This window comes from Pelecanus crispus, chromosome 1 (genome assembly GCF_030463565.1).
Source record: "Pelecanus crispus isolate bPelCri1 chromosome 1, bPelCri1.pri, whole genome shotgun sequence".
Classification (NCBI taxonomy): domain Eukaryota; kingdom Metazoa; phylum Chordata; class Aves; order Pelecaniformes; family Pelecanidae; genus Pelecanus; species Pelecanus crispus.
Genome location: NC_134643.1, coordinates 152,828,347 through 152,842,291, shown reverse-complemented (window position 1 = coordinate 152,842,291; position 13,945 = coordinate 152,828,347). Strand labels below are relative to the sequence as shown.

General features: G+C 35.5%; 1 protein-coding gene across 1 annotated transcript in view; it reads left to right on the top strand.

Annotated features, from left to right (window-relative positions):
* The window catches only part of VWA3B (von Willebrand factor A domain containing 3B), a 64,123-nt gene that overhangs the window by 34,302 nt on the left and 15,876 nt on the right, over positions 1–13,945 (top strand). Inside the window, 9 exon segments of the mRNA XM_075726659.1 lie at positions 291–473; positions 2,037–2,164; positions 2,863–3,044; positions 3,716–3,853; positions 5,000–5,039; positions 5,160–5,316; positions 7,955–8,073; positions 10,893–10,943; positions 13,145–13,364. Coding sequence (XP_075582774.1) covers positions 291–473; positions 2,037–2,164; positions 2,863–3,044; positions 3,716–3,853; positions 5,000–5,039; positions 5,160–5,316; positions 7,955–8,073; positions 10,893–10,943; positions 13,145–13,364 — 1,218 coding nt within the window.

Below are 13,945 nucleotides of genomic sequence, written 5' to 3'. Positions count from 1 at the left end.
CCTATACTTTAGTAATTTCCTTTAAGACTTCAGAAACAGAGTACTGGTTATATTATAATTTACAATTTCTTAGTGTCCTGTGCCTTAATGCATTATCAGTGTTTCAAATTCAGTTTTAAATTAGATCATTTTATATAATTATGAAATAGCAATCCATATAAAATGTTTTCTTTTACCTGATCTATATCTGTCTCTAAGCAACAATATGACTGATTAAGTTCTTACAAATTCTCCATATTTTGATACACTTCCAGATGCCACACGTTTAATACACATTTTTTGATTTTCAGCCCCCCCAAATAATTTTGACTCAAGTCCAGCTTCATCCTAAAATTCCCATCCATACTGTATCCTTCAACTGTGATGATATAGAAGCAAATAAATTTTTGTATGAACTATCTACTGAAACAGAAGGACGGTTTCATTATTACAACATTTATTTGACTGATCCTGATGCTGCAGAGTTTATTGCTGTGAGTATCTGAAAATAAATATGTTTGTTTCCTCATGCTATTGAAGGAACCACAGGACTTGGCATTATTATGATTTCATATTACAATAGATTATTAAAAAAAGAGGGTTGATCCTAGTCAGATTTGAAGTGATGTGGAAGCAGTGGGTGTGACATTTTCTGCTTATGAAATTTTATTAGACCACAACAAAAAAGCCCAAATATTTGTAGTGCTACTGTTGCAACACCACCACCACCACCCACCCTCCCCGGCAAAAGCCAAACCCAAAAGCCATATAAACCAAATTCAGCTCTGGAAGAAACACACGTGATCTCTGCTGTCTCAGAAATAAGTTACTGTTTAAAATGAAACTACAGTTTGTATCCTGTTAATAAATGAGAGAATGCAGACCTGAATTTGAATGATGATAAATTAATGATTCTATGAATTTTGCTAAAAGTTTGCTGTACAATAGCCACTGGGGAGAGATCTATAATGAGTAAAATGACTAGAATAGCAGTGACCTATCAAGTGTGACTAAGCAGCTCAATCTAACAATGCCCAATAGAAAATTTCTGAATAGACTAACAGAAACACCCATTTAAATCATATTCTTGTTTTTAATTAAACTTAACAGTTAATTAGTTCCACAAATTTTAGAAATGGTGGTAGTAGAACATTGCGAGCAACCAGGAACAAGACAGTAGTAGGAAATTTAGAACTTTGCAGACACCGATTAGAAGGAAGATGGGAAAATACACCAGCTCTTGAAAGATCAGAGAGTGTACTGAGCAATTTCAGTGATTCTGCTGATGTGGACTGTGTGACACTGCACATGTTGGAAGGATGAGGACCAGAGTCTGTGTTGTCCATCTCCAGACATCTGGCCCTGTGGGAGTTGTAAAGGGTTCATTGTTGGAATTTCCTTCCTGTTTCCTCCTGTAGTCCAAATGATTCCCTGTCAGTTGCAATGTTTACTTGAAGAGTATGGGGTTTACTTCCCATTTTTTGGGGACAGTATGTGATACAGCTGTGATGTGTAGAATGACAGGACAACCGTTGTAATGCACGTATCTTGTACTGTATTTTATTTATTTACTGATTTATTTGCTTGCTTGCTTGGAATGAGGGGAGCTACTGACCACATTGCATTATTCAGAAATATGGCTGTTGACATCTCAAGGGGTAACTGGCTTGTTAAGGAATGTTTGTCCTTTTCCTAAAAAGGAAGAATATTTTGAAAGGCTGTATTGCCAAGCACATTTTAATCTTGTTTTCTATATGCTTGTTCATACATACAAAAAGTCAGCAAAACACACTTTGATTTATGAAACAGAGAGACTACCTGAAAAGTATACAAGATTATGCAGCTGTCCTAACTGAGTCATTATTCAAAATTACTGTCAGCAAAACACACTTTGATTTATGAAACAGAGAGACTACCTGAAAAAGTATACAAGATTATGCAGCTGTCCTAACTGAGTCATTATTCAAAATTACTATCTGAGCTTGCATAGTTGGAGTTCAGAAATGAAACATGTTTAGGAGTAATTGTAATAAAATATTTTATTTTCTTTTTGTTAGAGTGAAGACATACATCTTTTGAAAAGAGAGATTGAACAAGGAGAAAGAGACCTAGAGAAAGTGAAGACCTTGCATGCTGAATGTCTGATGATGGATTGTTATAATGGAGAAAATGATTCAGAGAATAAGTATGTCCTCATACTGCTATTACGTTAATAACAAATAGGAGCTATCTATTACATTTCTCCTTTTTCATTGTCTTGCATTTTTAACCTCTGACATTCTCCTCTTTTAAAAAGAAAGGTTGTTGGTTTTGGGTATTTTTAAAACCAGTTACGGTAAAGTGAAATAAATTAGAAGCAGAGAGTCCTGTGGAACAATTTCAGATGTGTGGAAGGGCAGGTAGGATGTCCAGGATAAAAATGTAAACATGTGTTTATTTTGGAATTTGTATATTTTATTTTTTATTAATGCTGGGACATAGTTATATATGTGTGTATATACATATGTGCATATATATGTGTGTGTGTGTCAGTTATTTTCATTGCTGATGGTAGGTTTACTCTTTTGCCCAGGATTCAAAGTGGCTATTACAGAACATTCTGACCTTATTAAAATTATACAAGGGTGTTGCCTTAAAAGTAATGGACATCTTTTAAATAGACTAAGAAATTACTTTAAAATAGTTTAAAAAATGAAGAATATTTTAACCTCCTTTGAACTCCCCTTTGAAATGCAGCCTAGGATAATAGAGAAAATATTTTGCACTGTTGGAAGCATTTGCAATGAGTATTTAAATTACCAGAAGACTTCGGCTTAGCGTTTTTTAAACCAGTGATACATGTTTTAAGTAATTTCTTGCTTGTTTCTTCTTTTTGTCACTTACAAGCAGTACTCACAAGCAGACACATACTGTGTCTTCTGTAACCGAACATGTTGTAGAGCTGAGTACTACTCTTAGCAGTAGTCCGTGCTGTGCTTCAGGAGGGCCAGCACTGACACCACATCAGCAAACATGGCAAACCACTGCTGACAGTCCAGCCCAAAGGAAGAAAGCATTATATGCAGGTAAGACTAAATGAACTGTAGTTGTTAGCAGAATTTATTCACTAACTTGAAAAGATCTGTTGAAAATTGCAAAAAGCATCCCTCGTTGTAGGAACAAATGAAGCCTTTGATGATTTAAATAACCATCTTTCTGAAATTCTAACTAACTTTTCATTTTCACTTTTCAGCCATCTTACTCATTTGACCCAGGCAGACAAAATGTCTGCTCATTTATGCTTCATCACATGCCCTGTGATGAAAGATTAACAATTTTGACAGAACGTTTTAAAAGCTCTGCAAGCAGTTTTTTAATAGTAGATATTAAACCCTTATTTTCTTTTATTCTAAATAAGTACATAATTGGCAAGAATGAAGAGCTGATCTATGTTTCACTAGTTACAGCATTACTTACACTAGTATTTCTCCTTACTACACCTGTAACACTACGTTTCTCTTTGAAGTATCCTATGTATGCAGTCTGAAACCAAGTTTACCTGGCTGATGTGAGAGAAGTCTTCATCCTTGGGAATGTACAAAGTACAAATTAGTGCTGAAGTAATTTTGTGTTTGAGGTTGTGTGTAGGCAGTTCCTTAAAAATCGGGACTGGATACCACAGAGGAACTAAAAAATCCCAGGCATGTATTTGAGCAGTAAATTAGCTCTTCCTTTCTTTCCCTTTCAACATCTACAGAGCAAACAAAGACGAGTCTGCTGCGATTCCTGAGCCATAGCGTGAAATCTAGGGAAGAAAGCCCAGAGGAAGGAATATCTCCTGAAAAAAAGAGTTTTTCTGTCAAAAAGAGCATGAAATGTGCAACCATTTTCAAAGGCAAGTTGACAGAACAGGAAGCTCTGGGTGGGGCAGACGATAAGATTTCTCTTGCTGCATTTGTAACTGACAGCACCTAATTTGAGGCAAAACTGTCCAGACCAGCAGTACAACAGATCGGTACGCAGCAGAGATGTGGAGAGCTGGACACACGGGAGGGTACTGTAACAAGGTCCTTACAGCTGTGGCCAGGCTCCTGCCAGTGCCCAAACTATATAGTTTGCAACAGCTTAGTTATGTGCACGGTATGCGGCAGCTGTGATACAGCTATGCCTTAGACTGCTGAAAGGAGATCACAGTTGCTTCTTATTAACAGAATAAATAGATCTTGAGAATCTTGTTATGATACAGTAACAGAGTGTTGTTGTGATACAGTAATTGGTAGTTACGTTCTATGTTGAGGTTAAAGCTGAGAGTGGTGGTTCTAATTCTGTGGTACCAATGTAAAAGGAGGTTGCACTTTAGTAATATGCTTAGACTTGCAAAAAACATGCTCTCTGGGACAGACGCATATGTAGAGACAAAAATATTTCCAATGGGGATTGGATATACATCTAGATAGTTTTCATTTCTCTCAGTAATTCATGCAACTCTGAACTTTATGATAGGTCCTCTAAGTTGTTCTAAAACCTCACCTATGATACTTAAAGATGTTTGACTTTTTTATGTTTCAGTGTCTTATTTTTAGTTCTTTATATACCTTTTATAGAGGTATTCACAGTGGTATACCTTAAAGTAGCCACTCCTGGCCATCTCATTAGTGATAGTACTTGGTATCACAACTTGCATTGGGGAATAAACTGGTTAATCTTTCTTTTGGGTTATAAGAAATAAATGCATAGAAAGTTCAATGTTTTTTAAAAAAAAAAAATTAGTCCCCAACTATTCTATAAATTTCCTCATTGATTAATTAGGGCTTATGAGGCATATAGTGACACTGTTACTATTGATCAAGCACCAAGAAACACAGGAAACATAATTCTCATTGATTAATTTAGCAACTGAAATAGACTTTATTGTGTAGTCTTTGTGACACTGCTAGTAGGCTCAAATAAAAGATTGATGCTATTAAATGTCAGCTTATTTATGTATACTTTTGTGTGCACAAAAACTGTGAGATAATGAAATTAAAATCTTTCATCTTAGATCTGAAAATGCAGAAAGCTGTGAAAAGGACATCTAAAAGGTATGTGTGTGCATATATAGATACATAACAAAAATTATAGTTTATATTTTTCTTCAGTCATTTCAAACTTCTCAAATGTGTTTCTACCTTGTGCTATGTCTTACAGTCTCTTTTTTCTAGTTCTCTAGATATGTCTTCGGCTCTTTGGTTAAAGACTCATGGCTTGGTTGCTAGGCGACTCACCATCATGGATGCCTTAGCTCCCACAGCTGTCCCTCATGGTACCAAATACGTCCCAGTTCTGGACAAGCATGTAGTTTCTAAAGTATTTGATGAGGTAAAACTCTTACGCTGTTTCAAAGCAAACATAAAACTTGGTACTGTTTTCAAAAGGATTTTTTAATTCATTTCTATAAATGTCATGATTGCATTCTCTAGTATTCATTGCAGATGGTTGATGTGCACTAAATGTATAATGCATATCTGAATGTTCATTCATGCATCAGTAAGAAGACAAAACTGATAGTTAATAGTATCTCTTGCAGACTTTACTCTTAAGTTTTAGAGCTATATATTTTTCTTTCACAGTTACCAGTTGATGGCAGTGTGCAGCCATCAGGTGTTCAGCAATTTCTTGAGCACCACAGCCTCTACTGATACGTATTAATTCACTGGAGTATGTATTTTAGGTCCATAAAGTAATTTGGAGAACCGTAGGTGCAGAGTTTGTGGATTTGTGCATTCTCAAGGTTTACATGTGTCCGCTAGACCTTTTGAAAACTATTGGAATTCAGTAATTAAAATTTAATTCTGGTAGGTGTAGACAACTGTGAGAATGTGCAAAATTCATGATGAATTGTGTATCATGAAGCTGTAATTGCCATTCCACTTAAAGGAGATCCATTTTGTGGCAAGTTGCTCTAATGCTTCTTGTGTGATGCATCCTATGAAAGTCCTATGAATACATTGCAGCTCATTTTAACTAATAAAACCTGTTTCTTTAAACAATACTCAAAGAAAAAGCTGAACAGCATCTGTTTAAATAATAAGGGGTGAGCAAGTGTTTTGGAATAGGATGTGCTACAGAGCTAAGTAAAATATTTATAGTAAATGTACACATTTGTACATTTTAAAGTTTTCATGTTTGTTTTTTAAATTTAGGACTCAGAATTTTTGCTATAGGATGCAGATTGTGGAAGCAAAACCAGATCCTCTGTTTTAGTAAAAACAAGTCAAAACCAAGATCTTCAAGGATTTTTTTTGAAGTGTGAGAATTTTTTTAATGTTTGTGTTTATGTTTGTCTGCCCCTCAAATTCTATTCAAAGTGTTTTATAAACTGTATTAAATATTCATTTTGCAAATGATGCTGTTTGTACTTGGAGCTACTCTGGGAATTTGTAAGGGAATGTAGGAGAGGGCTTCTATATGGTGAAGCCCTGCTGAACTTTTATTAACTTGGTTTGAGTAACATAGCAGACAGCAACCATGGCAGTATGGAACTGGAAGAGGGGTACTCTCGGTTCATTGCCTTTCAGCTTTCAAACGCCACCTGGAAATGACAGGTAGTCAGATTTCATAGTGCTCAGTTCTGGGCAGAGATTTACCTCATCTGTCTCTGGCAAGATACTTCACTGACATGTTCCCATTAACTTTAGCTTCTAAGTGATCTTACGATTAATTTAATATTAGGAGCTTTGATGTGGTCTGGCACTGATGTGACACAGATTTATTAATCAGAGAGAAGACGTCCTCAGAAAGAGAGTGATATAAAGTCACACCACTGCTCCTGAAAAAATGGTCATACAGCAGTAATTTGGAATCCAGCTAGGCTGTGATGATTCAAACACAAATAAAAGGTCACTGAAAAATGTTCTCAATTAAAGAAGTCTTTTTATTGTTTTATTTTCTGATTGATTGCCTTATTCCCCCAACAGAGGTTTTAGTTTTATTTAAATTGAACTTCATCCATCTTTTCGTCATCTATATCCTGATCTCAGACAGACACTTGGAGAAGCTTCCCACTCAACCATATGTGTTGAAGACAGTTTTGGGGAGAGTAACATTCTCCGTCTTCTCCATTTCTTTCTTGGATTTTTTTCTGTTTATAATCATCATCAGGACATTGATATATAAAATAGCTTTTCTTATACGAACTGCTGAGTAATTTAAGAGGATGAAGGATGGTGGGACTTTGGACTGAGAGATGGGAAGGCATCTTTCCTCCTCTCTGTCATCTTTTTCTACCCTTTTCTCTGCCTTCTGAAGATCTACTCGTAAGTGTGTGACTTTCTATTTTATAATGAAGTTGACTTATGTAGATGCTGTATTGTGAGATTTGAAAGGTATCGAAGTTCCTGATTCTGACCAACCTGGTTAGGTTCCTAAGCCTTATTGTGGTTAATTAAGACTAGTTTCAGTGAGCAATATCCACCTTGTTCACTCTTTGGTGATCAGTGTGGTGGTAGGAAATGTCTCTCTCCATCTTTAGTACTCTAATTTCTTAGAAAATATGGTCCTCCAGAGTAAGAGTATTAAATACACTTAAGTAAGTAACTATCAGACCTGTATGCTAGAATTAGATGCTAATAAGTATAAGAGAGTGTTGTTTTAAAACAATACAATCTGGAATATGGTCATGATCTAGACATGCTTGTCTCCCTTTTGACTTACCCTTCCATTATTAGAGTGAGTTGTTTGACAGTACTGAATTAATTAGAATTAACTAGTAGTTAAGAATCTTAATTTGCAACTTCTGCATAAAAGGATTGTGTGATTTCAGAAAATTTTATTAACAAGCTGGAACTATGTCTTAATTCAGACATTTCTTTGGGGTGCTCAGATTTTTCTTTCTGCAGCCTTCCAGTGTTCCTTCTGTCCATTCTGATCCTTGGACATGGACTCATGGACATCCAGTTATTCTGGTGGAGGAAAAGTTGTATGATAAATGAAGTCTTTGTCTTTTATTGTATAATAGATGTTACCGTTGGCCCATGTTAGCAACGACAAGAAGCAGATCACACTAATTAATCCTCAGGCAGTGAATCTTGATGCCTATAAAGAGAAGCTGGAACAAGCAATTAAATCCTATGAAAGGCAAGTCTACTCATCAGAAATTTGTCGTGTTTGCAGTCTAATTTCAGATTTTTCTTATGCAGTGGGTATTTGCTGACATATGCTTCGCTCAGTACTGGTAATTCTGCACATTGGCATACTTTAATCCACCATCAACATGTAGGAGAAATGTTTCTTTTCTTCAAAAAAATGCAGAATGAAAAAACAGATAATAGGCAAGGAGATAATAAATAACATGTTGCTCATATTATGTTTGTTCAAAGACAAAAAAAAAAAAAGAAATCTTTTACTTTCTGGGAATAAACCTGAAAGCAATCATCCCTGGGGAGGAATCTCCCCTAAACATACAGACTTTTAACTCACAGTTAAGCTCCTAAATCCATAGAGTGACATTTAAAATTAGTGGCCTGCTTTTTGCTGCCAGCTGCCTAGCACTGAACTATGGATGCAAGAATGTAACTGAGGCACCTATAAGATACTGACAATTTTTTTTTTTTTGAGACAGAGGGAGGTATGTGTTGTGCTTATTAATTAAATGTTGGTAAAAGCACATCAGAAGTAAACAGGACAAGGACATTAGAACTCTAAGCTATTTCTTTCCTTAATCTAACTTTGTGCATTTTTTTAAGTAATGCAATTATTTGACTACTAATGTCATCCAGTAACCTTATGAGAGCTTCGAGTAGAATTGTTTTAATAAATAAGATATCTTTTTCAGGCTGTATTCTAATAACATTTACAGAAGTAATTATTTTATATGACCAGAAAAACCTTGATGACAAGTGTTTAGTCTTTGTTTTTCAATGAATTCCACTGAGGCCCTTTAAGGTTTTTTTTTCCCTCTGTAGCTCTATGATCATACCAGTTCTTTTTAAAGCATGTAATAGCTCTGTTTTTCATTCCCACTTTCTATTTCTAAATGTATCCATCTTTTGTGGTAAAAATCAATAATTATGATTTGCAATTGCTGCTTTTTATGTCTAATATTAATGGAATTCAGTGAATAAAAATCTATTGGTTTTGTGTGCTCTGTCACTGAGTCAATACTGTTATTACCAGGCTGATGAAGAACCGATAGAAATCTGGATTTGTCACTCATTTTGATAGAAGGTTCAAGTGGTGTATTTTTGATGGTGACTTCGGAAAAAATTCAAATTCTTCATTGCTTTGCTATACCATTGAATATTTTACATTTATTGACTTTATTTTTGAGGGAAAGAACAGTGTTTTCTGGTTAAACTCTGATGATCTTCTACTGACAGCATTTTCACAGTCTCCCTAAAACTTTGGTGGTTGGGGGTACTGTTTACTTGTGTTTACCCATAGAGGTCAATGAATCAGTGTATTTACAATAGTAGGAGTGAGTTGCCTACTTTTGTGAAAAAGATGTAGAGAAGAGAGATCTGCCTGAAGATCATTATAATTGACAATGTAGAAAAGAATTCTCATTGCTTTTCCTCTACATGTGAAACAGCAGCCCAGTCAAATTTATTTTGCTCTAAGTGCCACAGTACTTTTCCAGTAACTGAATTTGCAAAGGCTGCAGTTCAGCTTTGTGAATAGTGATTGGTCACAAATTTATTCTGACATCTATGGATGAGACAATACATCAGGGCGTGCAGGTTTCAAGAACAGAAGCAAGCATGACAGTATCTTCCCCATATGTAGATTGACCTTAGCATCAGATTTAGAGGGAGGAAAATGGCAAGGGCAGAAATTTTGTGCTCTGACAAAGAGAATATCCAGTATTGAAGGAGAAAAACACTGGAAGCTTCAAAATGTGTGTGATCTTGTACAGCCAGAAGCTTTTACAAATGAGTTAGTTATGAGTGTGCACATTTAGACGTATGAAATAGGCAGTGGAGCATGCTGAGTATGCAGATTGTGAATGAACTAAGTAATTTACATTCTAAAAATGCTGGGGTTTGGTTTTTAGTAGATAAAATGAATCATCAGGAAATTCATATTCAAAATCTGGTGTTAATGAGCTTTTTTGTCCATGCACCAGTAAATCTGGCAAGACTGTTAAAAGTCTAATAGTTACAATCTGAATTTTTCCTAAGAGTGCATTTGTTCTTGTATTTCCAAAGGAAGTGGAAATTTTTCTAGAATGACAGCAACTAGAATCATCGGTAGAAATTTATTTTTATAGTATGAAATGAAGTAATTGAGTGATGGCTTAATTGTTTGAGATGTTAATAGAGGAAACTGAAAGCTAGATGACCTAATAAGAGAGTATAATTTATGTCTAAAAAGCAAAAGCAGAAAGTTTAGTGGTGCTTTTAAAAGATCTCAGAACTGTATTGCTTTGGGATAATCACTTCTGTTTTTCTATGAAAAAGTAGTTTTCTTCATAGCTAGAGTGTAATGAACTAGAATTGGAATGGTACAACTGAGGGGTTATGTTAGCAGGAAGAAAAAAAAAAATAGCATTGCTCTCCATGTGGCTTCAGGCTACAGTTTTCTGAAACTGTTTAACTGGAGGAACTGTGCTTAGCTTAACTGACATTTAATCAGTTTTGTTATTTGATTTACCTTGCTGGTACTGAAGAGAACCATCCATAGAAAATCCTGGCAGGAAGCAGCAGTGACTGCCATTAATCCTTCTATGACCCTGAAATACTTGTGCTGCTACTTGATGGAAGATGCTGTTTTCCCATCTTCTCTTGCAGTTCATAATTTCATAGTTGAATGATAAGGATATAATTTGATGTTACAGTTCTCTTGGAATACAAATCAGTGCAGATATCTTAAGAAACTGTGCTTATTTGCTAGTTTTGAGAAGCTCAGATGGACAAGGAACTTCATTCCCTCAAACACTGCTTTGCTTTCTTTAATAGGCGCCTGAACCTACTTATTTGGAGAGCACTACCTCAGGAGGAAAGAGACAAGTAAGCTGTCACCTTTTGGTTTTCTAACTTACCTCTGAAAGGCTGGTCATAAATATTTGATACTTTTTAATCACAATTTCTGTAAACAACTTGTTTTATTTTCAAATATTTCATAACTATACCTTACTTTCAAAAACGTATATGCGATATGGAGTAATATTAAATTCTGGACCTCCTTCTTGCAGATCTGATTATTTTTATAGGAAGGGACTTGCATTCCATCTGAATGGTGCTGATCTATTCTTAATGTGTCAAGTGGCAGGGCCTTGGGAGGGCAGCATGTCATTGCCTTTGGCATCAAGGTCAATCTTCTCTCATCTGGTAAAGAGCACTTTCCGTGGCTGGTTTGTAAAGGTATAATAAGCACCTTTAAAGCATGTGCTGGAGCTGTATATCACACTGGAAGTTTGTACTACTTTAACTATCTTATTTCTGTATGTTGATTTAGAAAACTAGTGACTGTGTAAACAGGGCTGACATCAGTGAAGTTACCATCTGTTTACTTCAGAGAATAAAGTGAAGATCAATTATTGAAAACTGAATGGGCATGAAGTATTCCTAGGCAGAAAAATGGGAGTGAAAACTAGAATGCTTTTAAGAAGACATAAGCTAATGAGCAAAAAATACACAGTTCTATCATTAATAAGGAGAACTAAAACCACATTCTGGTGCAGAGAGGAAGTGAAGGCTGTTAAACAAAAGAACAGCATATAATTAAAAAAAGGAAATAGATGTCCATTGATAGACAATGAGTTGTACAGTATTGAAATTTGACAGAGTGGTATCCAAAATATTTTATTGTTGGTAACATATGGCCAATTATGTCTATAAGGAAAAAAAAGTTCTAGCAATTGTACAGACTGTTGCTAGAGGGGCATATTAAAATTTTTAATATTGGTGCATAGAAGTTGAAATACTTGATCTATTTCTCTTCTAAATTTACAATTTGAATGATCATGTTCATGTATTACAAAAGGATGACAACATACTTTCAAAATTAGTAATCTGGCAGACAGTAATAACCAAAGTCTACTAACTTGGTCACAGGAGTCCTGAAATAATTGGTGAGGAGCTTTCTCATTCGCTAGTGTGTATTCAAATGTTATCTCAGATACTAGGGAAATTCAATTTACTGAAGAAGTGGTAATATTGTGCTTGTGTTCAAAAATGGTTGAGAGATCCAACTCAGGAGATAAGTTAGCTTGACATTGATTTTAAATCAATAGTAGATTCAGGTAATAGAGAACAAAATCTAGGTAAATAATTATACCAGTCAGGTTAATTTCAATACAGAGCAGTTCCTAGAAGATTAGAGAGATAAGCAGTGACAAAGCATAGGGCAACATGGTAGGCATCACCATGGTTGTATGTGTTGGTAAGACAGACACTTAAATACTCTCCCCAATTCTAGGTTTCATGTTTTTTTAAATGTTGGCAAAGCTGTAGAGAAGAGCAACAAAAGAGCTACTTTTTGAGTACCAAAAAGAAGTATGTCACTTCCAATTGGAGATGTAAAGAATTCTACCTGTTCTGGATTTTGAAGGGTTCAGTTTTTTGTTTGTTTTTTATCAACAAGATGACTGTATCTGATTCACCTTTCGGTTTATAAGTACCTTCAGTATGTAGCTTAAACTGGCTCTCTTGTCTAGTGGACATCAATATAATCTGAACCATGGATGGAAGCAAACTCCTGATCACTGAGTGAACTTGAGCAGTGCAGGAGTGACAGAGGAATAAACAGCAGGAGATTGTCTCTTTTTTATGTGATCTGTCAAGACTGATGTGGCAAATCAGGACTTCATAGATGTCTGGTGCCATTTTAGATTGTCTAGATGCTTGCCACTTCACCCTAGCTGGTGCTCCAGAAGGGCCAGGGATTTCCATAATTTCTTAGTCGTATCTGCAAGTTCTTTATTGATGCCTCACATATTCTAGGACGTCTAAAATGGCACCAGATATCTATGCTCAGCCACTTGAATTGCTCTGTAGATGTCTTTCTATGAGATACGGTTAAGCCAGATGTGATTGACTGAACACAACAGTAGCTGCATGAAACACATGAACTTGCAGCATACAGAGGATAGATTGGATAATTTTGATGTTTTATTCTGCCTTTATGCTTTGTGATTCTATTTTTAAAGTACTGCCAAAATTAATTTTTTTCCTACTTGTGATTACTAATTTTTTTTTTTTTTTTTAAGATTTGAAGAGGATGGGCCAGTTCAATATATGCAGCATAAAGAAGCTTTGCTGGAGGTGTTAGAGAATTTGGGATGGCCAATTTCCTATGAAGATGTAGTATTATTAGAAGATGAGATACTGGCAGCATTAACATATATACAACAAGCCTCTGATCTTCAGGAAGCTACCAAAAAGGAAACTGAGAAAAGCTCAGACTCACACATAAGCAACAACACAAAGGTAATAGATCAGAAGGGATTTTTTTCCCCCCAGCTATTCCTCTTCAATATGTGCTTCTGGAATAATTTTGTTCTATGGTTATAGCTGATAAAGTAGGCATTTAGCATGATGCTGTACAAATGGATAGAGGAAAGAAGGTAGTTTAAAAGAGAGCAAGCTTTCAATGACTTTTTTGAAGTACTGGGGAAGCAGAAGTTCTGAAGCTGAGAGCGCCAAAGAAATTGATCCTTTTAGAAACAAATCTGAGCAAAGTATCTTTATCTCCTCTGCAATGACAGCAGAGATGTATATGAAAGAAGAGAAAGAAGAGATATACTAAAGGCAACTATGAAATAAGATTTTTGGTTGGGTTAATATCTGATAAACAGGACTAAAAGATCTTGTAACATTGGAGTAATTCACTGTAATCTTCCATGGTATCTTTCTTGTAAGAGAAAAGATGAAGAGGTAGGATTCAGCTTCATATTTGGACACTAAAATTTAGTTGTCCATAAAATGTAAGCATACATGAACTGGTGGCTAATCACACAGTATTGTGAATGGAGTCAGTGGCATCTGGAGCTCATCCTGAAGTGGATGCC